The sequence below is a fragment of the Dryobates pubescens genome, chromosome 9 (assembly GCF_014839835.1).
Source record: "Dryobates pubescens isolate bDryPub1 chromosome 9, bDryPub1.pri, whole genome shotgun sequence".
In the NCBI taxonomy this organism is placed as follows: domain Eukaryota; kingdom Metazoa; phylum Chordata; class Aves; order Piciformes; family Picidae; genus Dryobates; species Dryobates pubescens.
Genome location: NC_071620.1, coordinates 31,718,588 through 31,746,009, shown reverse-complemented (window position 1 = coordinate 31,746,009; position 27,422 = coordinate 31,718,588). Strand labels below are relative to the sequence as shown.

The following is a 27,422-nucleotide window of genomic DNA, read 5'->3' as shown; positions in this document are numbered from 1 at the left end:
TGTTCCCTAGGTTAGTGTTTATTATTTATTAAGGACGTGTTCTTAACATTGTTAATATATATGCTAATTCTTTCCTGTGCTAGTTAATATCCTTAATCTGCATATACCACTCTTCATACCTACAGTTCCATTAACAAAGTAGGGAGAGAATATGTTTGTACCTGCATACAGCTCTTTAAATCAGTAGTCTCTTTCTTCTTTCCTTTAACTTTTCTAATGTGATTTATTTATTGATACTGCTTTTCAGAAAAAACAGAGAACAAAGGACCTGTCCCAGCTGTTTCATTCATACAGTCCCTATGATCATAAGGTAAGAAAGAATATGTTACCTACATTTGTTGTTAAGAATAATGTCAAACAATCATGATAACTGTATTTTATGGTTAATGCAAAAGTGAGAGGAAATGGTAAAATTGAAAGTGCTAGGGTCTTCATGTGACTTAAATTCTGCTATCATATAAATGTTTGTTGCTTCAAGCCAAGCTTGAAATGCTGCATTTGCTGATTTGTGAAACCAATTGCTCACTTCAATCTCACAGAAGTATAATTTATAGACTGACACTAAGTCCTGCAAAATGACCATACGTGGTATCGAATTCCCCTCTTTTTTCCTCTCTATTTAGAAACTGTGCTACTCTTGAGTATGTTGCTTAGCCTGTTGTGTCAGTTAGGCCCTGAGATACATGATACTAATGAATTACTTATTGATTCTGGAGGCAGCATTGGAAGAGCCTGCTTTGCTGAACAGCCTGATGGTGGTTTGGGGGAAGAAGAAGTACACATCATTATAAGCTGATCCTTATTTCTTATTTGTGAAGCCTGGGAATGTTTAAAAAAACAACCAAGTAAAACAAACAAACAAACAAACAAACAAACAAAAAAAAACAAAAAAACCCAAACAAACAACACCCCCCCCCAAAAAAAAACCCAACCCAACCCAAAACCCCCTACCCAAACAAACAAAAACTCAAACTAAAATCCAAGCTTGTTTTCTGCTCCTGTAACATGGGATATAATAAAGGTCGCTCTTGTAACAACATTGTAATTTGACATTAAAAAAGCTGTTACAAGAAGATTTTAGAGAGCCAAGAGACAGAGACCACAGCAGTTCTATGCTACACCTTTGCCATGGGCTTTTTATGCAAGAGAGCATTAAGCAGCAGACTGAATGAGAGTTAAGTAGGTCTGTAAATATGTTGGGGAAGTTCCTCCTATCTTGGATGTATCTGTGGGCGTGTTTTTTAAGTGAGTGCGCTAAATCCTTTAGCAATTTGTCAGCAGTTATGACTGCCTTTGCTGCTTCCATTTTGCAAAGCATGTGTGACCTTGCAAGTATCCATTTCAAAAAAGATTTGAAACAACTTTTTCTCTAAACTTTTCAAAGGAAGGTTCTGAACTCTACCCCTTTTGTCTCTGGCCATGTAGCAAGTAGTTATACATTGGGGAAAATAGCTGGGGTTTATATTTGGGGGAAGAAGGTGGTAGATTTGTGTATATATGTGCACCTGTCTCTATGTATGAACACATGCATGTATGTGTGTATCTGTACATATGTCCATGAGAAGGAACTACATTGTGTAAGTATGAATGGATTACATTTATGAGGGAAGTTGTTGCTTATGAGAGTTCCATACTGACCAGCAGCTTGGAAGTTTATGGTTTGAGAAACCGTGGTCAAACATTAAGTGGATTCTGTAGTTTTAACAGCTAGATATCGTTTCAAGTAAAATCCATCACTTTGAAGTATTTTTTATAGATAGGCTTGCATTATTTACAAGGATTGGTAAAGCAGATATTAAGAGCCTGTGAAAACTGAGAAATGTGAAGAGTAAAGGAAATTATTGTGACATGAGATTGAATGGGATCATTGCTTTTTTGAGTTGAAGCATTTTAAAGTGAGTGTAATAGTAAATCAATTAAGATCTAATAAGGAGAAGCAACTGATGAGCCAGAAGCTTTGATATTCCTCTGCACATCTCAATTCTCCTGTACCAAACACTTTTTATTCATAGTACGAGGAAATTCCATTATTCTTTTATTAGCACTTTTAATGGAGCTTAGCCATTTGTAACTCCTGCTGCCTTCCTGCTCATATCCTTTGTGGCATTATATCAAAGTATCCTCAAATGATTTTGGCTTCAGTTGTGAAGACTTGTGCACTCTTTACAAATTAGTCATCAGGCAATGTGGAATTGAATATAAATGCTTAGATATATTCCCTTTTGATCTTTGTTTTAGGACCTTCAATAAATTATTAAAAGTAGCACAATTGTTTGATGAGTGATTTTTGAAGCTCCCCTCTTTTCCTGCTTCCAAGCACATTCTGCATATATATGTGAGAATAAAAAGGTGCAGGGGAAGGAAAGTTTATTAAAAAGATGATCTTTACTTGTTTTTCCATTTAACAGTGAAGGTTTTCCTTATGCTAACTGCTCCCCATTTGTAGTGGCTGCAGCAAATTCACTGCAGATTTCTTGCTCTGTTCTTTTAATTTCCACCTCAGCTGCCAGTTTCACAATTGTTGCAGCCCTCCAGGGGAGGGCTTTTAATTTTTATATTAAATCTAACAGTAATCAACATTAGTTGAAAATACAGTTCTTTCAAGTGGAGGTCTGTATTAGTTTTACTCTATTTTGTTTGATTTCCATGGCAGAAGGGTTGTATTTGGAGGTGATTGCTGTTTTGTAGATTATTTTCAGTGAGCATAAAAGGATTTTATTATGACTTTGTGAAAGTGTTGGTGATGGAGGATCATGGCATGTATGAGTTGAATTACTGGCTTACAGGATTCTTAGTTGGTTGATTAGAAGATTGTCCTCTCAGAATCTTTCTAATCTAGAACAGAGATAACCTTAAAGGGGATAAATTGGGCCTTGGTGACAGCAGTTAAACCAGAAGTCTTGAACCACAGTGGCTAAGGTAGGACTAAAAGGACTTCATTCATGTATGAAGAGATATCAGATAGAAAAAAATGTCAGAAATTTTTCATTCAAGTTTATGTTTCACTCAATAAACTAGAAGGTGACTTTTTGATGGGGTAAGTACACACCCTGATTAACCTTACTACTATTTATGTTTGGTCAGGAGACCAATAGCTATTAGTATTAGGAGCTATTCCTGGATGGCCATTTACTCCAATAGATATTTCCCTATCTAATGTAAGTTACTGCATCCTGAGAGACATTTTAAATGTTTGTGGTTCTGCATTCCCAGCTCTTCTATGGAGAGGGAATACAAGGATTTCTTTTTCCTTCCCCTTTCAGGTGTGGAGTCTTATAACTATTGAGGCCTTAATTCAGCAGCAAAGAGGGTAGAGCTTTTAAAATCATCTATACAGAAGTGTCAGAAAAGTGGGAGGTACCTCTGTGGATAGCAGAGGAGGATAAATTAAGCTTTCTTCTTTAATGTTTAAATATGTGTACTTTACCATCTAGTTTCCCTTCTCGTTGTTGAGATTAAACCACACAACAGCAAACCTCAAAAATTGCCCTTCGGTTGTATTCTTACCCTATCCAAGGGGGTTTGATCCTGTTCTCTTGTCACCTTAGTGCTCCACCTGGTCACCTTAGCGCTTACAGAGCTTCTGACTACAAAACCTGTGGGTCTTCCATATACCATGCCACTGACAAAGATCTTTGTAGCATCAGTCTTGAGTGCCTGGGAAATATATTGAATCCTTGATGTCAGATACATACCAAAAAATCTAACTTTCTCACTTTTCTTAGATTTTGGTTGTTTGTGTGGTTTTCAGGGATTTGTTTGTTTGTTTTGTCATTGATCAACTGAATGCTTTCCAAACTTCACTCTTTCCAAAACTTAATAATTATTTAAGAAACATTGAGCTGTGTCTTGCTTATGAAAAGCTGTTCCAGGTGGGTGTTTTGATTGTCATTTGTTCAAACGTTTTCCAGTTAGCAGGTGTGAAAATGCATAGAACTTTGACTGTAGATGAAGCCATTCCTTGTTCTGAAGTACTTGCGTTTTCCTGTGTTTATGCAGAGTGGGAGTATGTATAGTCTGGCTTTTCTGAGAGTCAGGTTGTGACTGCTTTGTAACTTTTCTCTAGTTAGCAACAGAACAACTGTTCCAATCATATGTACAGTTTGTCTTTTGCAAGGACCACCAGAAAGATAAGGTGAAAATCACATCCTCATAAAGCTGTACCATCAATAGTTTTAGTGATTTGAAATTAAAAATAAGATAGCTGGAGAGTGCTCTCTTTACCCTTAGCTGTAACCTGGCCAGTTTTCTGCTAGCTCATGTACTGAAAGATTATGTTTGCACAGAAGTAATTTCTGCTGAAGCTTTTTTGTGTGTACACTGTGAGGTTCCAATCTGCACACAGTATGAATTTTGTCTGCAGTGGATGTTTAACTCCCCTTAGTATCTTTCTCCCAATTGGTGTTTGCCCTTTAAAACTTGTGACCCAGTTTTTTGAAAGATATTAAGGCAGTTGTGATAGCAGGTTACCTGGTCAAAACCACAGCTTTGAGAAGCTTGATCTATGCTCCAGGGTCCGATATACAGCAAGTGTCCAAATTCAGCAGCACAAGAGTCCTGGTTCCTTTTCTTCTTGTCAGATGAGTTAAGTGTTCAGTCTAGCCCTGGAGCAGTTGTTTAAAACTATAACCCTCAATTTATCCTCTGCAAAAGAATGTTTTTACATATAGTAAACACAGTACAGCAGAACTACCATTCATTTTGCTGCTTTGCCTTCTTGAGAGGATAGCCAGAAAGAGAGACCTTAGGGCATGTCTGTACATGCCTCTGGCAGCATTGTGCTGTTACAGTGAGAAATCTTCTGAGACTTGTGCCATTTTAAAACTCAGCCCTGGATTTGTTGTTTCTGCCTTTTGCAACCTGGATCTTTTGCTCAAGAATAGGGTGTGATCTGTGAAAAAAATAAGGTCATGTCTGATACTATAAGTGATTTATTTTAGTGTCCAGCCAAGTAAGAAATAAAGTCAATGTGCATGTGATTTGAAAAGAGTTTTTTGAGAGATCTTTTTCCCCTTGTTGAAAGTGCTTAGGGTTAAAAAAAATAATAATTACTATTTCAAAATGTTGATGTGATAGTGCTAAAATAGTTGTACATTCCCTAAGCCTTATGCTTTAAAATACCCTTTATTAATGTGTTCTGGAAATGTTAAAACGCTCAAAAATCTAAAAGCCCGTAGACAATGCCTGTATGATTGGTGAGTTATTTGGACCATTGTATTAAGGTACATAATTGTGGGGGTTTTCTGCTAGCTCTTAGCCTTGTAAGCAATTCTGGGTGATAGGAAGGTGCTGATCTTGTATTCCAGTGGCTTTGATAAAGGCAGATACGTGCATAACTGACTTAGAGAAGTTTAATAACAAGATTATGCATGGCTATGCTTAAGGTGCTAATGGCTGCTGTCACTTCTAGACTTAGCATGTTTTCAACCAATTATTTCGAAAGTGAATGGACTCTTGCTCCATCCTTAAACTGTGGTTGCAGGGCATCTCTTTCTTCTGCTGGGTTCTGTAGCTCTGAAGAGTTTGTGGCATTTTTAAGCCAAAAAAATGTAGAAATTAAATGACTACACCTTGAAAGAGGCTGTAAGTAATGAGGGAATGAAACTGTGTTTTCACAATGGAACAGGCAGGAGCCGCTATCAAACAGGTAGAATCTCTTTTGGCACTGCCTACGAAGGCATATCTGTGTGGTCTAAGTGATTTTCATTGACAGTAACAAAAAATATTAATCATAGCAGTGCTCAAGACTGTGGCATTGTCTGAAAATTGTCATGGACACCTGTGTGAAACATGAAATATCCAAAAGCAAGAGGAAAGTCTTGTGTAAGGCATGAAGGATTGGAATCCCTTGGTGTCAGGTAGCAAGGTTAAGTCCTGCACTCCTTATGGCCCCTGTTCTGTAGCTGGTGGCCTCTGGGGATCAGAGACTGGCAGGGCAGTGAAGTGGGGGATGGTGGCACTGAGAACCAGCAAATCTGTCTTCACCATGGTGATGACTGCTTAGTTAAACAGCAGAAACAAGAGGAGATGGGAAGTTAAGAGCTTCTGTTGTTACCAGTTTTTCAGTAGGGAGCAGTTTCCTTTTTTTGCCTCCTGTATTCAGGGAAGCTTTCTGTGCATCCTTCACAAATGAGCAAAATTGAACCAAAGAAATTCTGATACCTACTGAAAAAAAGTACTCTAAAATGCCTGGTGTTGGCTAACTTTCTGATGGCAGGCATCACCATACTACTCTGTTAATTAGATCCTGAAAGGTTTGGTTTTGAAGCTGAGTCTGCACTGTGGTATGATGTGATTGCATGAGAGGATGTCTAAGTGGAAATGTTGGGCTTGTGGAGTTGAAAGTGTTGCTATGGGTGAGGTTTCTTGAAAGGAGCTAGTGTAAGAGTGAAAGCATTAAACGTGGCTGGCAGGTGAGATTCACATATTTCAGAAATCTATGCTTGTACCTTTTTTGTAGTTCTGACCTCCCAGACTTTGCCATCTTCTGCTTCTGTGTTTGTTGCTGACCGTCTTTCATAGCCACTGGCGTTAGGAAGTGGTTGGTTTTGCATATAGGATGTGGCAGCTAACATGTTCAAGTAAGCCAGGTTTGGGTGCTTTTTGAGTCCAGACCTGCTGAAAATCACAAGTAATTCTTGTTGCTCTTCCTAAGGACAGTAATATTTCTCAGATATTAACTGTTTCATGAGACATGCACGTGCAGTAAAAGTGCTGTGAAGGTATAGGTTTTACTTTAGAGCCAGAAAAAGGAAGAAAGTACTCTTCAGAGAATGTCTCAGCCTTTGGTTTTTTGGGGGTAATTATTTGGATCTATGACTCTGGAAATAACAAACATCCTTTTAATCTGCCTTCCATTTATTCCAAGAACAGTATTGTATGAAATCTTAAGGAGACCGTGAAGTTGCAATGCTTGTGATGTAAGGTGTAGCCTGAATTTGCTAAAGTGGGTGCTTTGAGTTGTTCTTCTGGAAGATGAAAAGGCTTTGTAGGCTATTGGTGAAAAGAGACAGAGCCTTTTGCTATCTCTTGCCTTAAAACAGATTTCAGTTTTAATTGAGTAGCTCAGATGTCAGATATGACTGCATTTTATGGAAATATTCTTATTGTAACTTAACTCCATTCTTCTCTTTTTCCTTCCCTCATGTTCAGAAGTGCTATTGGAGGAGGGTTACATAAAGCTGTTTGGTGCACTTGATATGATGTTAGGCTTGAAAGAAGACTACTGAAAGAGAAAAGCAATTTCTATTTGGAAGAGCAGTGCAGTGGCCTTGTGCTAATGGCACACTTGAACATTACTTGATGATAGTGAAGAAAATCTAATGGTCTGAAAAGCTTCTGCATTTTCTTGACTTAATATTTAGCTGTGTTGAAATTTGTCATCTGTAACACAGAGTGAGCTAATACACAGTTTAGAAATGGGTGTTCAAATACCAGGAATTGTTTCAGGGTTTTGCAGAGAATAGGAAAACAAACAAGGAAGGCAATGCAAGGAAAAGCCTTACTTTTCTCTGGAATATGCTGTATAGGAAAACGTACGTCTGCTCTGTTTTAATTCTGTAGCAGGCAATTTGGGCTAAAAGACTCCCAGTCGTATCTGAAGTATATATTGCATCCAGAGAATTTAAAAAATAAAAGAAAAAAAAGAAAATTTAAAACCCATACAGACAACAACCAAACCAATTCCACAGCTCCTGGATTGATCCCTGTAAAGCTAATGGTTTGTTTGTTGGGTTTGTTTTACAGAAACCTAAAATACATGCAAAACAAGTAGTGCATGTATGTTTAATCCTTTGGTTAAAACTGTATTCAGTGCTAGTGATTTCTGCTCTAATTGGGTACTTACAGCTGTCTGATGCTAACTGAGTTGTTTGGGATTGTTACCTCAGTGATAAGCAGAAGGGAAAGGTTTCCTGGTTTAGGTTAAACAAATACCTTTTCTGTCTTTTTAAACTGATCTCTTTGAAAAGCAATTAAACATAGTCTGTCAGATCACATTTGCCTCAACTCGCAAAGGTAATGTTGTGCACAAACTTGGATCTTGAACAAGGTTTCACATGTACTGATGTAGAGGCCTTGAGCACAGGCTCTACAAGGAGAGGCTGAGGGAGCTGGGATTGTTTTGCCTAGCGAAGAGGAGGCTCAGGGGAGACCTCATTGCTGTCTACAACTACCTGAAGGGTGGTTGTAGCCAGGAGGGGGTTGGTCTCTTCTCTCAAGCAACCAGCACCAGAACAAGAGGACACAGCCTCAAGCTGTGCCAGGGGAAGTTTAGGCTTGAGGTGAGGAGAAAGTTCTTCACTGAGAGAGTTGTTAGCCATTAGAATGGGCTGCCCGGGGAGGTGGTGGAGTCACCATCCCTGGAGGTGTTCAAAAGGGGATTGGACGTGGCACTTGGTGCCATGGTTTAGTCATGAGGTCTGTGGTGACAGATTGGGGTTGATGATCTTTGAGGTCTCTTCCAACCTTGGTGATTCTGTGATCTTCATGAATGATCTTGAGAACAGTTTTAAGAGATAAGATGATATAATCCACATATACACACACCCACCCCCCACACCCACACCCATAAGAACACCTGTATAGTTTTTCAGTAAAATACTCATTAAAATAGTGGTCCTTTACCTCACAGTTTTTATCCTTGCTGCAGCATGCAAATACTACCTGGTATATCAGATTGCCTCATATAAGTATTTCCTATCTCAAAAAAACCCCAAACAGGAATATAAAATGAGAGACAAGTTTTATGGTGACATTAAAATATCTGTCATATGAACCAAAGTAAAACAAATTGGTTAAGGTGCATTACCTTTTGGTGCATGTCTTGTATTGCTTATGTACCTTGTTCATCATCACTGTAGTACTGACACAAAAGTAAGGAAAAGAAAGATATTGTATGTTTTATAAAATCAGTTACTGGAAAACCTTGACATCACAAAAAGTAAGCAGGTGTGGCCCTGCTAAAATATCTTTTAAGCTCTCTTTCATCTTGTGTGACAGTGTGAAGGAGTGTATAACTAACAGTTCTGTGGTCATATCAAATTCAGCTATCTTTTCTCTTCCCTTCTCCCATTCCTTAGCATTTCCTTTGACCTGTATCTATCTCTGGCTGTACAGTTGTGGTGGTTTGGCCCTGGCCTGGAGGCCAGATGCCCACCAAAGCTGCTCTATCACTCCCCCTCTTAAGTGGACAGGGGGAGAGGGGAAAAAATATAACAAAAGGCAGTAATAGGATAGGAGCAATTTTAATAAGAGTAATAAGCAAACAGCAATAGACCACGAGGAAGCAAAAAGCAGAGAGAGAGACGTTAGTCTCTACTTCCCATCAGCAGGATGATGGTCGGTCTCGGGAAGCAGGGCTCCCTAAGCTTGGCGGTTACTTGGGAGGATGGACGAATCCCCCACTTCCTTCTTTCACTTCATTCTTACATCTGAGCTGACATCATATGGTATGGAATACCTCTTTGGCCAGTCTGGGTCAGCTGGCTCAGCCATGTCCCCACCCAAGATCTTGCCTACCCCTCAATGTACTCTTAGGGGAGAATTGAAGAATTTAAACTTTGCTGTTGACCAAACTGTTCATATAACCAAGCTTTTGAGAATGCTTCCTTTCAATGAATTACATAGCCAGAGACCCAAGTTTTGGATACTTCACTAATGGATATAACTATCTTTCTGTTGTGTTCCATGTCTTCTTGCCAGAGAACAATAGTTGGGTTTGTGCATAAAATTGCTACAGTCTGTGTACTTTAATTGGTTTGACGTGTTATTTAAAGTTCAAGATTTTAACCAAGCTGGCATCAATGCTTTCATTGTCAGAAGATTTCAAGTAATCTCTGGTACCCAAAATCTTGGGTTATTACCAATAATCTTGGGTTTTGTCTTGTGTGGAGCGAACATATTCCATTTACTTTTCTTCTTTCTTACTCCTGTCCAAAAGCTTCTTTTAATGACCCTTTGATAGAAAGCTGTGAAGCAGGTGTGTATTTTCTGTCCTTGTGTCTGATAATCCTTATCCTTTTTGACATTCTCCTGCATAGCCTTATGTATATGCATACACACACACAAACACCAAACCCATCAAATTGTTTCTGTTGTATTTTAAGTAAGTCATGAAAGGATAGGATCGTGGTTTTTCCAATTTGTATTATGTCAGCACTGTCTATGACATCTTCTGCTGTCATTTCACAGAATGACAGAAAACATCCAGTTGGAAGAGACCTCAAAGATTATCCAGTCCAAAACTCAGTACTGAAGGATTGACATTAAACCATGTCCCCAGGTGTCCACATGCTGCTTAAACACCTCCAGGGATGGTGACTCCACCACTGCCCTGGGCAGCCCATTCCAATGTTCGATAGCCCTCTCTGTGAAGTATTTCCTAGCACCCAGCCTGAACCTCCCCTGGAGCAGCTTGGAAGCATTTCCTCTAGTCCTGTTGCTTGCCACCAAGGAGAAGAGGCTGGCCATCTCCTCTCTCCATCCTCCCTTGGAACTAGAAATGTTCCTTTAATTTTTATGTTGCTATAATTTCCCAGCTGTCCTATATCCCACTTAAAAGAGTGAAGAAAAAGTTAGTTACTATGTTGTGCAAAATTCAAGACTGAGTAAAGGGACTGTATAAAACTACATAGAGAATTTGTACTTTAGATAGTTCTATGGAGGAAACTGGTTCCACTGTCTGTTAGCACAGTGCAGTGAGGCCACTCTCAATATGAGCTCATGTTCTACTTTGGAGGGCAGCTGGACAAGGAGTCTCAGAATTTTCAAGCAAACCATGTGGATTTTACATAGTTAATCTAGGTGATTGTCACCTGCAGCAAAACATCTATCTTAGCTGCCTGTCAAGTTTTGAGTTCTTACAAACTGCTCTCAGTGGTCTTCCACTCAATCCGCCTGTGTCTGAGGGAAAGGCTCACGGTCTAAGGGGAGAGAGATCTATTCAGATGTAACTAGAAAAACATCCTATTGTTTTCACCAGTTGCTTTTCCTTTTTGAGAATTGCAGGATGAGCACTGAAATACATGATTTAGTAGGTGGGCCTACAGTATAGCTAGTAAATTCAGTTGCATTACCCAGATACTAACATAGACTCTACTTGTGTCAATTAAAGTCAACTTGAAAGACTTTCAAACCTAGCTCAGGGGTGCAGATTCAGAGTCAGTAGACTTTGAGTTCACTCTACAGTGCAGACTTACTATGTATGTTTAGTCCCACTTCAAGGCAGAAAAAAACATCTGAAACACAATTCAATTTCAGCTGTATGTGAGGTTTAGTGTATCAGAAGGAAGGAGTTGTGCTGTCAGTAGGAAAAGAGGTACAAAGCTGGATTTTGTTACAAATAGACATTAACAAAACATATTTCATTCCCTCAATATGACATGTTCTTCATACTATTTTTCCTCTGTATTCTGATATTTTATGAACATAAAATAGTTTTCATCCAAAAAACCATCCATCTGAAGATGGATAAAATAAATTATCCATCCTTCCATGGTTTTTGTAAGGGAAAGGTTCCAACTTGAGAGGCTTGTGTGGCAGCCATCTTCTGTGGAATATGCTTCATCATTTCAAATTTTGTCAAAGTTCCAATGTAAAAAAAATAATGAAAAATCATCTTTTCAAGAGTCTGTAGCTTCTTCTGTAGTTCTAGAGACTGCCTCTATTTGATCTGTGGTGCCTGAATTATAAGAGGCTTGTGGGGCCAACGGCAAATTTTACATCTGGTATTTCATGATCCAGCAGGATAACAATGGGAGGTTTATATCTTTTTAAAGGAAAAGGAGCAGTACTATTTCCTTGTGAAAAATGTGGTGTTTTCTAATATCACTGAAAGCAGCTGAGAGGTTGATCTTTAAAGATGACATTTGAGTTCATATAAATGCTGCTTTAGGTCATGTTCAATTTTTCTTTCACCCACTCCTCATACAATCAGGATAGGCATACCTAGGCATTTAGCCTCACAGGGAAGGAAGATGGATATGCAAGTAGTTCACAAAAGTCTTTAAAACATAGCATGGGATTATTATTTTTTTTTCCCCCAAAAAAATATCTTTTTCTGTGAAATTGGATATCTGTAGCACACATAAGAGAGATGTTGTGATAAAACACTTCAGGCTGCAAATACAAGCAGTCACGCTGACAAATCCTTTGTTTCATACTGTCATGCTTTTTCCAGGAAAAAATACCTATGTGTTCCTTCTGCTGCTCCTTTTTGCATCTCCCTTAATATTGCTAGCATCATTTACAAGCCATGTGCATGGCAAATTAGGCTCCTTCATGCCTTTTTTTTTTTTCCCCCTCTTCATAAGCTTATTTTTTATTCCAAAGGCCTGCTTGCTACAACACCTTACACAACATAAGCTGTCAGTGGTTTACATTGCAAACCCCAACCTTGTTTTCCATAGAACACTTGCAGAAAATGTGTAATGTAAAACTAAAAATATCAACCATTTGTAAGTCCTGTGCGGGAACAGACATTAAGTACCAATTCACGTGTCAGACAGACAGTGACAGATGCTTTGTTAATGTATGGCACAATCCCATATTAAATCAAATGGCAAGTGCACAGTTTGACAGATACTGTCATCAGTGCAAACATTATTAAACTCATTAAAGAGCTTGCTTTTAATTTTTTATTTAAAGTACATACATTTGGCTTGCAGAGGCTTTCTCAGTCAGAGCCTGCAGCAAGTACTACTTCTGCAGATTTTTAGCCTAACAAAGCCTGATGTGTTTCTGGCCATTCCTCAGGGGCAATGCCACGATGTTTATGGCTTCCCCTCCGCGGTGCGTGTTAGGGTCTGTGACCAGAAATTCCATTTGAGAGCACATCACTCTGGATAGCACTCAGTGGTCTTTTCATTTTGATTGATGCCTCTGGTTTTGCACCATCTGGCTTCTGATAGGCTGCATTAATCATATTCTGAACTAAGAAAATTTAGACAGGTTTTTTTAATAAGTAAATGTATGTGGAAACAGAAAAGTGTGTGTCTATACGTGCTGCTGTATTTAATTCCTCTAGGTTCCAACCATAGAAAAGAGAACAACAGTCCTGCCATACAGTTTGTGTCTCTAAATAGTAATCTCTACTTTAAAAATGCCCATATTTGGATTTTACTAGTGGTTTATTTTCTTTTGCTATCCATCATCTGACATTGTTTTCTGTTAGGAACAATGGACTCGTCTAAAGCATTTGAGTTGCATCTCCACTGGTTTAAGTAAATCTTAACATTTCTCTTTCTGCTGCTTTGGTGATATGCTGAAGTTCCTTGCTTCTTTGTAAACATAGCTTGAGACAATGGTTTCTGAAACAGAACATCATCAGTTTTTAAATTCTCTGTGTGAACAACATCTTTAAATCATCGCATTTACATTCACAGCTTGTGGAACATACAAGAATCTTAATTGTACCATCCTCTATACAAAAGTCAGTAATCAGCCATATTGAGGGCCTCTGATAGAATTTGACAGTGGTCTATTTAAGGTACTGTATTGTTGGATTAGCAAAGTGACTGGTCTCCCAGTATGCAAAAATTAATCAGAAAGCATGTGGTTATTAAGTGTTCCAGATTTTATTTGGTTTTCTGACTTGCAGCTAAGCAGTTATCTGCGCTACTCCTCAGTAGGTTGCTTTCACTCTCTGGTATTTTACGATGTGGCTTAAGGAAAAATCTGTCCTGTGGTATGTGTTGTCACATTGAAGCCATGAGCTGAGTGTTAAGATTCAGAATCTGCTTAATCTTCACCATTTAAATTTTCAAAGACCATGGGATAAGAAGCTACCGTGGATTCCCTTCCACCTATACTGCTGTGGATATAACACACCATGAAATGGGTACACAGCAATACTTTATACTGTTACTAACAAATCCAGTGAGCACATTTGCTACATCCCCAAGTCTAGTATTTACTGATCAGACTGAGAGTGCTTTCTTAGGTGTGGAGTGTGCAAGTATCACAGCCACCAGATTTTCTTTGGCAGCTTTAAATTGCATTATTGTTGGGTGTTTTTGGTGGGGTTTTATTTCTTGGTTTGTTTTTAATTTATTGCCTCATTTTCTCTCACTTTTCCTTTCTACTCATTAGTAGAGCTTGCAGGTACTTTGGAATTACTTTTTTTTTAAGATTTATTATTCCTTTCTTTGCCTGTGAAAGCATCTTAAGAATGGGATGCAAAACAATTCCATGTATAACTTAGCAGGAAGTGGAGCAATGTTCGTCCATAACCCCACCAACTAAAGCAAAACTTCCTGTTCTAATGTGGTTTTTTTCTGCCAGGCTTGATGATGTCCCTCCACAGAGTAGAGGAGGTTTATTTTAAGACATCTGGCATGAATTCTTTATAATGTAAAGCTGTACTTAGAGTTCAAAACTAATGGCGTGATAGAAAGCTGTTTGACATACTACAGCAGAAACAGTTTTTGAGGGAGATTTTAGAAAATCCAGTCCCTATATTTAATAAAGACATAAAGTTCCCTAAGGACTTAATGCTCCTTAACCTCCCAGCATTATGCAGGTGCTTAGAGCACCCTGTTTCACATTTGTTTGCTTCCACCATTTTCTCCAAGACTGCGTTTTCTGTTGTCTTGCTCTAACACATTGGTATTTTCTTGTACTTTTACTTTAAAGGCAGGGCTTGGTTGTTTGTTTGTTTGTTTACAGTCTCACAGATTTTTAAGATGGACAACTGTGATTGAGAGAATCATAATTTACCAATAATCTGTGTTAAATTATTATAGATGCTGAAAATTAGGATAAACAAAACCTGCTTAATGATTATTATAAAAGCACCATCTTCATTTGTGTGCCAAGGAGGATTTTTAAGAAATAATCCTCATGGCCACATCACTGAACAGACTGTGCCCACGGTTGAATTACAGTTCTCTAGTAAATCAACAACTGATCTTGAGTAATTTTGCCTTGCACCTCCCAGATGCAGAAGAACTCCCACTTTATTTTGCCTAAATCATTGCAACTGTAGTTTGCCTTGAAGACATTATGGAATTTGAAAAACTAAAGTCTTGCCAACTTGCATTATCAGCATCTTCTCCTAAGGTCCCTGTTGGCTATTAAAAAAACCTTGGATCTTCAAGACTGGAAGAAGCCTTCAGTATGCATACTGCTCCCCAGTGTTCTCATTATCCAGCTTCCAACTTGGAATAGCAGCATCACCATACAGGCTTGTGGAAGCCAGAGCAGTGCAATACTTTGCTGGTAGCAAAGGTCTGCTGTGAAAACAAGTTGTTTGTAGAATTACAGAATTGTTAGGGTTGGAAGGGACCTTAAGGATCATCTAGTTCCAACCCCCCTGCCACAGACAGGAACACCTCACACTAGATCAGGTTGCTCACAGCCAGATCCAGCCTGGCCTTAAAAACCTCCAGGGGTGGAGCATCTACCACCTCCCTGGGCAGCCTGATCCAATGTCTCACCACCCTCATGGTGAAGAACTTCTTCCTAACATCCAATCTGAATCTACCCATTTGTATTTTTGTTCCATTCCCCCTAGTCCTATCACCTCCTGACACCTTAAAAAGTCCCTCCCCAGTTTCTTGTAGACCCTTTTCAAATACTGGAAGGCCACAATCAGGTGATGTTGAACAAAATGTTGTCCCAGTACTGATCCCTGAGGGACTGACTCCACTTGTCACTGGCCTCCACTTGGACATGAACCCATTAACAGCATCCTGTAGTAGCATTCTGTAAAGGACCCTCTGAACTTTATGAGGTATGAAGAAGCTGCATTCACTCCTGTACTACACTTCAAAACATAGAGAAAAAGGTAAAATATATTTGCAAGTGTCTTTCTGAGAACTGAAATCTCATTGATACTGTAATTTAAACACTGGGATGCAGTGTCAGAGGGCAATGGTTAATAGAAATCTTTAAAAAATGAAACATTTATACTATGGATCTCCTTTGCAAAGTTGTATGTGCCAGCTGGAGAAAATTACTCACACCACCTTGTCATTAGTACATGCAGACTCATGGTGATTTCATCTGATGACTTTCATCAAGTAGCTCCAAGTGAACAAACTTTTTATGAACATACTTTCTGAAATGGAAGGCCTACCTACATTTTTCAGCTGAACAAGTCCAGTCAGTCTTATCTTAGTCCATGTGGGTTTAATGGCTTAGCTTCTTGAAGGGAATAGCAGTCAATTAGGGCACAAGCCCTATGAGGAGAGGCTGAGGGAGCTGGGATTGTTTAGCCTGGAGAAGAGGAGGCTCAGGGGTGACCTCATTGCTGTCTACAACTACCTGAAAGGTGGTTGTAGCCAGGAAGGGGTTGGTCTCTTCTCCCAGGCAACCAGCACCAGAACAAGGGGACACAGTCTCAAGCTGTGCCAGGGGAGGTTTAGACTCGAGGTGAGGAGAAAGTTCTTCACTGAGCGAGTCGTTCGTCATTGGAATGGGCTGCCCAGGGAAGTGGTGGAGTCACCGTCCCTGGAGGTGTCAAGAGGAGATTGGATGTGGCACTTGGTGCCATGGTCTAGTCATGAGGTCTGTGGTGACAGGTTGGGCTTGATGATCTTTGACATCTCTTCCAACCTTAGTGATACCGTGATACTGTGATTGTTTCTTTAGAAACACATCCTGCATTGTTGAAGCGATGCTGCGTGTTGTCTTAGGTCATTGCCATTCTGCTTTTTGGTTATGTTTCAATATGGAGAATAGAGGGAGTTGACTTTTGGGTTGTATTTTTGGATTAAATTAAAAAAAGAAAAATATCACTCTCTATGTTAAAAGAAATTTAATGAGTAAATACTTGTGAATTTGTTAAGGTTTGCTATCTTCTCTATGCATATTCCATTCCTTATGAAGCTTCTCAATAAAAACATCAGCAAATGGGGTGATCAGACCTTTTAACAGACTCATTGCCAGGGTTTTTAATACACTTGTATCTGGTTCTTCTGTTATCCTGATTATTAGTAACATTATATCAAAAGGTAGTGTCAATTTATTGTACAATGTGTGAGTTTTAGGAAGAGATACCATTGGTAGGGTTTTTTGGTTGGTTGGTTTTTTATTCCTCTTGTTCATATTCGAGATTCTCCAGCATTTCATACAAATAATTCTTTCAAAGGATTCTTACATACAGGTTTTTGGTGCTCTTAAATTCCTTAATAACTAGTGTCTTTGAGTAGTTCTTGTGAGGCATATAGTTTTAAGGGGAGGGGGAGCTCTTTATTGATTGTGTTCTGTGGATTTGTAGCATACATTCCCCTGTTAGTGTCTGGCAAGTCTGTACACTGTGCAGTCTCTGTAGCTCTGAGAAGAAATTGGGCTTGTGCATCAAAACATTTCATGCAAGTAAGAAAAGTGGAAGTACTTATGTAATGGCTTACATCTGAATCAAAATAATGTAATTATTCATGTTGACAATAGGGTAATGTTATTTCCAGGGAAAGTATTTTGTCTTTAGTAGTAGACAATATGCCATTATATCATATATATATGTGTGTGTGTATATGTTTGTGCGTGTATGTGTGTGTGTTTGTGTATGTGTGCATGTATGTCTGTCTGTGTGTGTGTATATGTGTGTGTGTGTGTGTGTATATATATATATGTAAAATTCTGTTAAGAAGGCTTGCAAAATTGCCTTTAGAAAGAGATCTGTTGTGCTTTGGTGCATCTGTTTCCTTCTGTACAGCTTACCATAGTCCTGAGACCATAATTCTGTGAAAATAAAAACCTAGATCCAATGAGAAGAGAAAGGTAATTACCAATGAGTATCTGCATTTGTGTACTGTGGTGCCAGTTCTGATTTTTGAGGAGCAGTCTCCTCTTTCAGAACCTTGCCAAAATCCTGAATCCACCTAAATACTTAAAGTATCAGCCTATTTTCTTCTGGAAATAAGATAGCTTTTGACTTCTAAGCTGAAGCTTGTAAATTATCCAGAATTAAAAATCACCAGCAGCTTATTGGGGGGAGGGTGAGGGGGGAGAATTTGCAATCCACAGGGAAAATACTAGGCATGTGGGGATGTATGAATGTATGGAAAAGCCTTGGCTGACATGTATTTGTGTGTCTATGTCAAATACCAGTCAGAAGTTATTGTTCTGCTGTATTTCCTCAGCAGTGAACAACGAAGTGACAACTGCTGCGGTACTCAGGCACCATCTGTCTTGTGAACCCTGCCACTCTGTTCTTGCCTGAAAATGATAGATTTTACCTTTTTTCTCCAAGAAAATAAAAATAGTACTTAATCTACAGTTCAAAAGCTGGAAAAATTCCAAGTGAGGCTCTGTTAGTAGTGATATCCTTGTCTCTGGAGGTGTAAATTTGGGCTTACACCTAAGTGTGTGTATATAAATATTACAGATTTATTGCTGTGTGTTCTGTGCTATGCCACAAATACAAGTCTGTATACAAACATGCTATATAGCAAAAAATCCTTCCAACAACACAGTAATTTGTATCCACAGTAATTATTTTTAACTTACATATCCACAGTTGGCGACTTTAAAGATATTCTAATGATTGAAGGATTAAGGAGAGATCAAAGTAGACTTTTGTTTGTTTCAATATTTTGAACTGTCTGCTGCTGGTATCTTGTGGACAGTGTCTAGGTGTCTAGGTTGGTTGTTGCTTGTTTGTTTCAATTTCAGCATGGTGAGGTTTAGAATTACTGGATAATTGTTCAAATGCAATGTTTGCTTTTATGTAAACAAAATTAATTCTGGGTAGATTGCTTTTTTCCCCCAGAATGCCTGATAAAGTGGTATTTTTCTGGCTGTCTTACTGCTACTTTTTCTGCTTTCAAACCTTTTTCTCATCTTCAGTTTTGTTAGTGTTTAACTGTACTCTTGCTCTCAGCCCCTGAATTATTATGCTGCACCACTTTCACAGCTTCATACATTGGACAGCAGCAAAAGTACCTGAAAGCCAGCTGGCTCTGTGCACGGCTTTGTCTTATGAAGAGCCTAATGAATAGGCACTTAAAAATTGGAACCAAAAGGTCTGCACGTGTCTCTGCAGAAACTTGAAGCACCTGCTTCACTTTTTAATTTTAGGATTTTTATAAAGTCTGCACATTAATAGTGTCTCTGTCAGAGATACAGGATTTCCAGCATTAATTAAAGATCACATTGTGCCTTGAGAAAAAGTGACCCCAAGTAAAAGACTTAATTATTTTTAAACACTTTATTTTAAGAAAATGATACCCACACTGGAATGGTTTGCAGTGAGCATGCATAATGAAAGCAGTGTGTGAAGCCACGAATCCCAATTATATGGTGCTTGGGTTTGTGTACCAAATGACAGCAAATTGTGTCTAAGAACGGAACACGTACTGTATAATGAATCAGATACCTATATGTAAAGCAGAGAAAGCTCTTTTAATGCCACAAGCATACATGGTGGGGCACCACTGTCTTCATTACCTTTTTCAGTCACATAGAACTTTTAGCTGAAAATGTTGTGAATCTTTGTTTCATTTTGAAAGTGGTTGTTTAGTATAATGAAGTCTTTTGCTGACATAAGTGAAGATGTCCTTTGTTGTTCCTGAAAATTAAAAAAAATATTTTAGGAATCTCCTGCAGCAGTTTCTGAGGGGGTCAGGTTGTTTGAAAGGATAAGAAGGTGTATTCTTAAATGTGATTTTCATGCTCTGCATGCTCAGTTGTGTATCTACTATAGGTGCTGTTCCCAGTGGAGCAGGCAGGGTGAGAGGAGGAAAGGATATAGTGCTCTTTTAGGATCTCCCTGAAAAGGCCTGACAACAATTGGCTACATAAAATAGCCACTTTAATAGGGTAGAATAAAAAGAGGGTTAGAGATAGTGAGTAAATATTATGTCCCTTCAAATGCTGAGAGCTGCACGCTCATCCAGGATCGGACAAAGCCTGGACGGGTTTTCCCACAGCGTGCTGCTCGCATCCCAGCCATGAAGAGGTTCCCTCTGGGATCCAGAAAGGAGCAAAAATTACTCCTTTAATGCACTTAGATCTTCTCTTTTAAAAAAACACAGAAGACTTTTTGTACCTTTTACTCCTTTTTCTTTAAAGTATTCTACAGACTAGCGCTTATGCCTATATTTTTTTAATATATATATGTTTACATACTGTCTTTACTCTCAATTAAACATTCCACATATGGGAACCCTAGAAAAAGTGCTACTGATGAAAGAAGTAATGTTGAAAAAAATAAAAATAAAAAAAAAAGGAAAAGAGGGGGAAAAAATTATTAAAAAGCCACAAACCCCTTGTAGTCAATAGTAAACACATATTCCTTTCCTTTATGTCTGTGCCTTCTCCTCAAAAAGTGGTGCAAATGGGAAAATGCCCTTGTAAATGGTGTGACTCATATAAACATTGTTTATGAATGCCAAGGTGAATGTGCTTTCAGATATACCTCAAGAGACTTACGTATGAGAAAACCAGCAAGTGAGGAAACAAATGCTAAAAAAAAAACCCCAACAGTCCTACCAGACTCAGTGTCTGCTTCAGTTGGAGGAGAGACATAAATATTGTTTGCCACACAACACTGAAAAATGTGTGATGAATGTAGCAACTGTAAAACCTTCATTGTTCCTTCAGCTTAAACAAACAGAATGTGTAATTAGTTGGCTGCTTCTGCCTAATCCTAAATCCCATGAAGATTACATGCCATTTGAATCATCATCTACCTGGTTTTTACAGGCGTATTTCCATTGTTCCAAATCATCTCCATGTTTGCCTGCAACAAACCTCTGCGAAGCAACAGAAAACAGTTAACACTGCCCTGATGTGCTGCATTTAGATAGTTAAAGAGGAGCTTCCTGCTGTTGCTTTTATTTTATTGACTTAAAGCCATACCAGTGATTTCCAGATGTTGATAATATTTCTGTCACAGCCTTCATCTTTGTACACTTGGTTTTAGAGATGAATCTCAGTACTAATTTTGAAGGGGGCTTTATTCCTGTTTGATCAGACAGTTCATCTGTTGCAATTTGTACCTTCTGAAGTAAAATTCAGAAGTAAAACTGCAGTAGGTGAGCTCTTTACCTTATGTTGTTTGGGCTTTATATTTGCAAGGTGAAATTAAATATGAAGTAATTTTGTGGACGCACAGTAAATTACTGGTTTTATTTCTGTGCCACAATGAGAGATAGATTGCATTAGAACTAATATAATGTGACATCCTGAGGGTATTAACACACTGGAACAGGTTGCCCAGAGAAGTTGTGGAGGCCTCATCCCTGGAAGTGTTTAAAGCCAGGCTGGATAAGGCTTTGAGCAACCTGATCTAGTGGGTCCTGTCCATGCCCATGGCAGGGGGGGTTGGAACTAGATGATCTTTAAGGTCCCTTCCAACTCAAACCATTCTATGATTCTGTGACTGTTGAATGAAAAAAGTCTTTTAAAGACATTGCTTGAGGGGAGTTGTCTTGTTTACGTAAAACTTCTTTGAAAGACGATTTTCCTCTTCTCCACCATCTTGTCCAAGTTTAACTGTTGTACATTTTAATGAGTAGACAGACCTCTGCTGCCTCAGAAAAGCCCAGGGTGGTTCACTGGCCTTTCATAAACGGCAGGCAAAGAGCATATGAACACAACACCGCTCTGATTGTTTTTACAAATGTGCTGTCATGGAAGAGGAAGTTGGTTGAAGTCATAGATCTAATGTCAAATACACAGGTCAAAGCAATACTTCTAGGTTTGGTCTGAAAAGTTCAGCTGAATGCCACTGTGGAACTGCAAATCCCTGTACAGGACCCATGCAGTAGTCCTACAATTTTCACACATTTCTACAGGACGGGAAAGTCCATCCAAGCCAGTGAGGTTCATATCTGAGGAATCAGTGTTCAGTAAGCCTCATTCCTAGTCAGGCCGTGTGCTGAAAATGCTGTAAAGCTCTCTGATGACTTCACAGTTTGCAGAGACCGTCTGTATGCAGAGATACTGTCTTTCATTAGACAAACTGCTATTGTCAGAAAAAACAGCCAAACTCTCAGGCTATTGAAAGCTCCTTTGTTTCTCCCAATTGTATCAACCAATGTAATTTTGTTTTTAAAAAAAAAAATCAAACATTTACTCAGTGAGCTTTGCCTTTCTTGTATCCATTGAGGCTACACCCACTGATGTTTTAAAAATACCAGAAGGATAAGGCATTGCTGCCCATTTCATTTACTTCAATGTTCCAAGTTATCTAGTGGAGGATGTCCCTGCTAACTGCAGGGGTGTTGGACTAGATGACCTTTAGAGGTCCCTTCCAACCCAAATCATTCCATGATTCTTTGATGTTGGTTTTCCTGTAGCTTAAGGGGACAAAAGTGAGTTTTAGAGAAACAAGGAGGATTCTCTGATTCCCCCCTAGCTTCTTTCTTAGGAAGTACCAAAGTACAGCATATACAATCAATTTCAGAATGGTTTTGCAGCTTTTTTTCTTTCCTTTTCATTTTCTAGTAGTGAAAGGAAGAACTATTGCTCTCATGGCTGTCAAGGAGGAAGAGCATAGTGCATAAGTTGGACAGTGGGTCAGACAATTAAGAAGAAAGTGGTACAACCAAAGGAAAACATGTAGAAGCAAGTGGAACCAGAAATACAAACCAAAGAAAGTATGTTAACTTGGCATTTTCTCAGAGGGACATTTGGATTATATTTATTTGGTTAGTATTGTGATTTATAGATGTAACTGGCAGGTTTTCTTCCTGAATAGAAGCAACTCTATCACTTGTCATACATAAAATCTCCTACAATCAAGTACAATTAAGCTGCTTTCAAATTTGCATATTATGAAGTTGTATGAGCTTATTCAAGCCAACAAAAAGAGGTCTCTCTTGCTAGGCTGGAGTATTATTTGAGTTAATCTGCCTGCTTGAGTACGTTAATGTTTTGCATATGGTTCTAAGAGATACGTGCAGCTGGGTGGCATAGCTTTGAATTATTGGAATGATTCATGGTTCTGGTTTCCATGCAGTCACCTTTTCCTTCTTTAATAAGTGAATTCAGCCTCCACTCTGTAGTAATCCAGGTTTTCTTTGCACTGCAGCACAAGTATTGTTTGTACTTTATAGCAAAGATCAAAGTATATATAATTTTTTTAAATAACAGCAGGAACCACAGATCATAACTCATTCAAATGACTTCCCTCCCTTTTATATCTTAGAACTGCACTATTGTGGAGTATTTACTGGTTTATTGTGGAATATGGATGTTACTGACTGCAGTTATGTTGATTCAGTATTGCCTTTTGTACATGTTGTTCAAAACTACAAATGATTGCATTTAATTAAAACCCACACATTAGACCAGATGCTCCTTTAAATGAAGAAACTCATAATGTGGGCAAGGAAGACTCCCCATGTTTCTGTGCAGGAAATTTTCCTTCCAGTATAATACTTGACATGAGAAGGGGTAGTATAAATACACAAGTGGTGTTCTGAAACTGGGAGCTACCTGGTTTTAGCAGCTTCCCTACAGAATCATGTAAAAATATCTTGTTTCCTCATGGAGTAGGATTTTACTTTGCCAGGTTAAAATCCTGACTGTTGTACTGGCAGCAGTTTTATCGTGGTCTTTGTTGAAGGAATAGGTGCAGGTAGTTAGAATGTGACTTTGTGGGAGATGCAGGAGGGTTGTGAAGCATGAGACTCAGTGTTATATGTGAACAAAGTCAGTAATCAGCTTCCATATTTCCTTGTTCTTTTCATCGCCGTATCCTGCCCTTGCCAGTTTCTTCTTGGGCATTAGTAGAAGGAAGTATGAACGGGGGAGCAATATTAAGAGCTTTTTTCCCCTCTAGCTCAACTTGTCTTTTATCAACTGAAGGAAGATGGAGGAGTGAGTTCCTGTTATTGAACTTGTGGGACTGCTCATACATTGGTGACTGGAGGGCCTGGAAAGATGTGTGTTTTGCAGGCAGTCAGCACCCTGCTGGTTATGCTCCGTAGTTGTCATTCCCATATGCCTACCGCAGCCAGCCATCTCACTCCCCTTCACCAGACACATGAAGCACATTCTGTAAATCCCTGTGGGCCATCTAATTCCTATGTTGCAGATAAGGAAGGGGGGGTGGAAATAAACTCTCCTTTAATGAAATTTAGGATCAACTGTTTGCTGTGAATTGGTTTTCCATGTCTTGTAAAATTTTTACTCCTCCCATATTTTATTGTTTCTCATCTGACCTCTTTATCTTCTGTAGAGTGCTAAAACTCACATTTCTTCTGTCCACCCCCCACCCCCTCCTCCCAGTACTTTATTTTCACAATTTATACTTGAGGAAGGAATAAGAAAAATGCTTTTTCTCCCGCAGGTTATTCCCATGCTTTAGTGCCAGTAATGCCCTCCTACACTCCTGTTTTATGTGAAACTATCATGTTGGCATTGGGTCAAAGAAGATAGGAACTTTGAAAAGGGGGAGGTAGGGAATGTACTATCTAAATAGTGTTCCTTGCCCCTCCCCCGGTTTGGAAATGATACCACCATGTGCATTGGAGGGTATGTCCAGAGCTAGAACACAGGTCTGTTATTTAAATCAGATTCAAAGAATATGGAAACAACTTGGCATGATTTATCTTCTCTTTTCCTTGGAGTTGAAACTGTATGTTTTATCTTTGGTGTGTTCTGTCATGCTGCCAACTTCTGAAGCTGTAAAGGTGAATGTTTAGGATAATTCCTTTAGAACGCTCGGTGCTTTATTTTGGTTTCTAAGAGACTTTTAAGCAGATCACATGAGAAATGCTCAGAAAGGGTTGGAGAGGGCATTTGTCCTTGAGTACATCCAATGGATATAAGTATTTCTTTCCCCTTTCTTACAGTAAACAAAAATACACAGGAGAAATGCTATCGTAGCTCAATCTTTGTGTCCCACACTCTTGGCAGGAGACTATCAAGAGCAAGAGTCCCACAGTTCTGTCTGCTAGAGGATGAGTCCTCCTTTTAAGATTCCCATCTCTATCCCTCATCTATCTCTCTTCAAAAACTTCCTCTTACTCTCTTCAAGTTGAGGAATAGAGGAGTTGGATGGATACACTGGGGAAAGGGAAAGAAAGGGCTAAGTAAAATTCTGCATTGGAAGATTGCTTTCAAAAAACTACTGCAGGACCTCAAGTTAGTGAATCCTCTCTGGACTGAAACTTGGGAATCTGCAAACTTGTGTCCCAGCACTGGTCTGTTTGAGAATTGAGTGAGTTTCTTGCCATTCCATCACCTTTGCTTCCCATATTAATAGTGTCTATTTGTTGTTGCCAGTATCCATCTAAAAAGGGAAGGAGTCCATACTTTGTGTCCACCCAGTTCTTACAATGCACAAGAAGGAAGCAAACGTGACCTCAGATGAACTTAGATCTTAGAGGTCTTTTCCAACTGAAACTATTGTGTGATTCACAGGTGGCTGTGGATGCAGGTGCTTCTAGGGTGTTGTGCATTGGTTTAAAATAATAGCAGTGACACCCTCCATAGTGGGATTTTGAATGATAGGATTTATTAATGGTCTCAGAAGATTTATTAAAGGTCTCAGAGGAGACCTTATTGCTGTCTACAACTACCTGAAGGGAGGTTGCAGACAGACGGAGGTTGGTCTCTTCTCCCAGGCAACCAGCACCAGAACAAGAGGACACAGTCTCAAGCTGCACCAGGGGAGGTTCAGACTGGATGTTAGGAAGAAATTCTTCATAGAGAGCACTATTGGCCATTGGAATGGGTTGCCTGGGAAGGTATCGCCATCATTGGAGGTGTTTAGGTGGAGACTTGATGGGGTGCTTGGTGCCATGGTTTAGTTGATTAGGTAGTGTTGGATGATAGGTTGGACTCGATGATCTCAAAGGTTTCTTCCAACCTGGTCTATTCTATTCTATTCTATTCTATTCTATTCTATTCTATTCTATTCTATTCTATTCTATTCTATTCTATTCTATTCTATTTGCCTTCAAATCATTTCTGAAAAGTTAGCTATATTGGCTTAGAGCTTAGTCTGCTGTTGGACACCATGTGCTGTTCTGTCCAAGGTGGCATGAACCATCAGAGCTGAGTTGGATTTACACATTTAGTATCTTAAGGTCTGGCCTTGACTACAAAAAGTTTCCCATCCTAAGGTCTTAACTCAGTTCAGCCACGTTCTTTGCGAATAGATATCCTCATGCAGAATGATTTAGCAGTTAGATATATCAAATGCAGGGGATTGGAGCAACAATATCATAATAAAATTTTTTTCTAAATAGAGTTTATTGAATTGGTAGGAAAGGTGGTACTGGAGCAGTCCAAGGCAGGCTTGCAGTTAGGTTCAGAAAAAGAAAACTATTTCAAAGCAGTGCGATTTCACCTCATTTTTATCATTTACTTTCAGGAATTATTTTGATAGTCAGCAGTGCTGGACTGCTGTAAGACAAGTCATGGCACCATTGAAGCTGGTCTTCCTTAACCTCTGGGCAAACGCAGTGTGACTAATGCCCAGCACAGTTGTGTTTGCAACTGCATAGTATCATGGTGGGTTTTTTCCTAAGGTGAAGAATGCTGCTGGTTTTTTTATATGCAACACCAACAGGGGCAGTTGTTTAATAAGTGAAATCTGTAAGCCTGGGTAGCATGCCTTTTTATTGCTGCTGTCTTCTCCTTGTTATTTTTGTTGTCTATATAGTATGGGGCTGACAGTACGGTGGGCAGGAAGTCTCAATTAGCCTTGAGGTCAGGCATCGAGATTAAAAATTTTGACACGTTCCTTTATCGTTTCACCCCAATCTTAAAAGGGCAGTTCATTTCTCATCTGTATTTAATACTTTGTTTCTTCTAGGGGACACATAATGATAATCTTATTTTACGGCACCATCAAACTGGGTTCATGATCAGAGTTGGGACCAATGCTTCTAAAAGACCTATTTGTTCGGGGTGCAAAGTGTCATTTTACTTAGCTGTGTGTTGGAAAGTTAATTTTGTCACCAGTATTAACTGGCCTTTCTACTGCTGTATGGTGGACAAAGCTTCATTCTGAGCAAATCTTTAAATGTTTGCTGTGGTTAATGAACAGGTAAAGGCCTGTGTCTTGGTTACAAAGTAGGTGCAAAGTAGTTCCTCTCAGATCTCAGTCCGGTATGTCTCAAACTGTTTGAGCTACCCTAGGTAAGCCTCTGCATCTAAGCTTCTGTTTACCCACATGTGGGGTAAAGTAACTTTGTTTAGGATGTCAGTGCTTTGTTTTATTATTATTATTTTTTCCCCATTGCCACCATCCTCACAACTGAAGTGGGAATGTGATTCTGTATTTATGACACTGTATTTTTGTTACTTTTGGCAAACCTAATACACAGGAGTACTGTGTGTTTTTTAAAGATCTGGGAACATGAGATCTCTGTAACAGTGGTTGCCATTTTTGCCGTTTCATACTGAAATTTCAGCAGAGTATTTCAACTGCTAATCAAGTGACTTAATTGTGGTATGAATGAAGTTGGCACAGCAGATCTGTCATGGTTTGTCTAGCCCTTGAAGGGAGAAATAATTCT

General features: G+C 39.0%; 1 protein-coding gene across 1 annotated transcript in view; it reads left to right on the top strand.

The window, feature by feature from the left end:
• Positions 1-27,422, top strand: part of CDKAL1 (CDK5 regulatory subunit associated protein 1 like 1) — a 439,319-nt gene that overhangs the window by 335,299 nt on the left and 76,598 nt on the right. Inside the window, exon 12 of the mRNA XM_054164266.1 lies at positions 248-310. Within this exon, the coding sequence (XP_054020241.1) occupies positions 248-310 (63 nt within the window). The remainder of the gene's footprint in view (positions 1-247; positions 311-27,422) is intronic.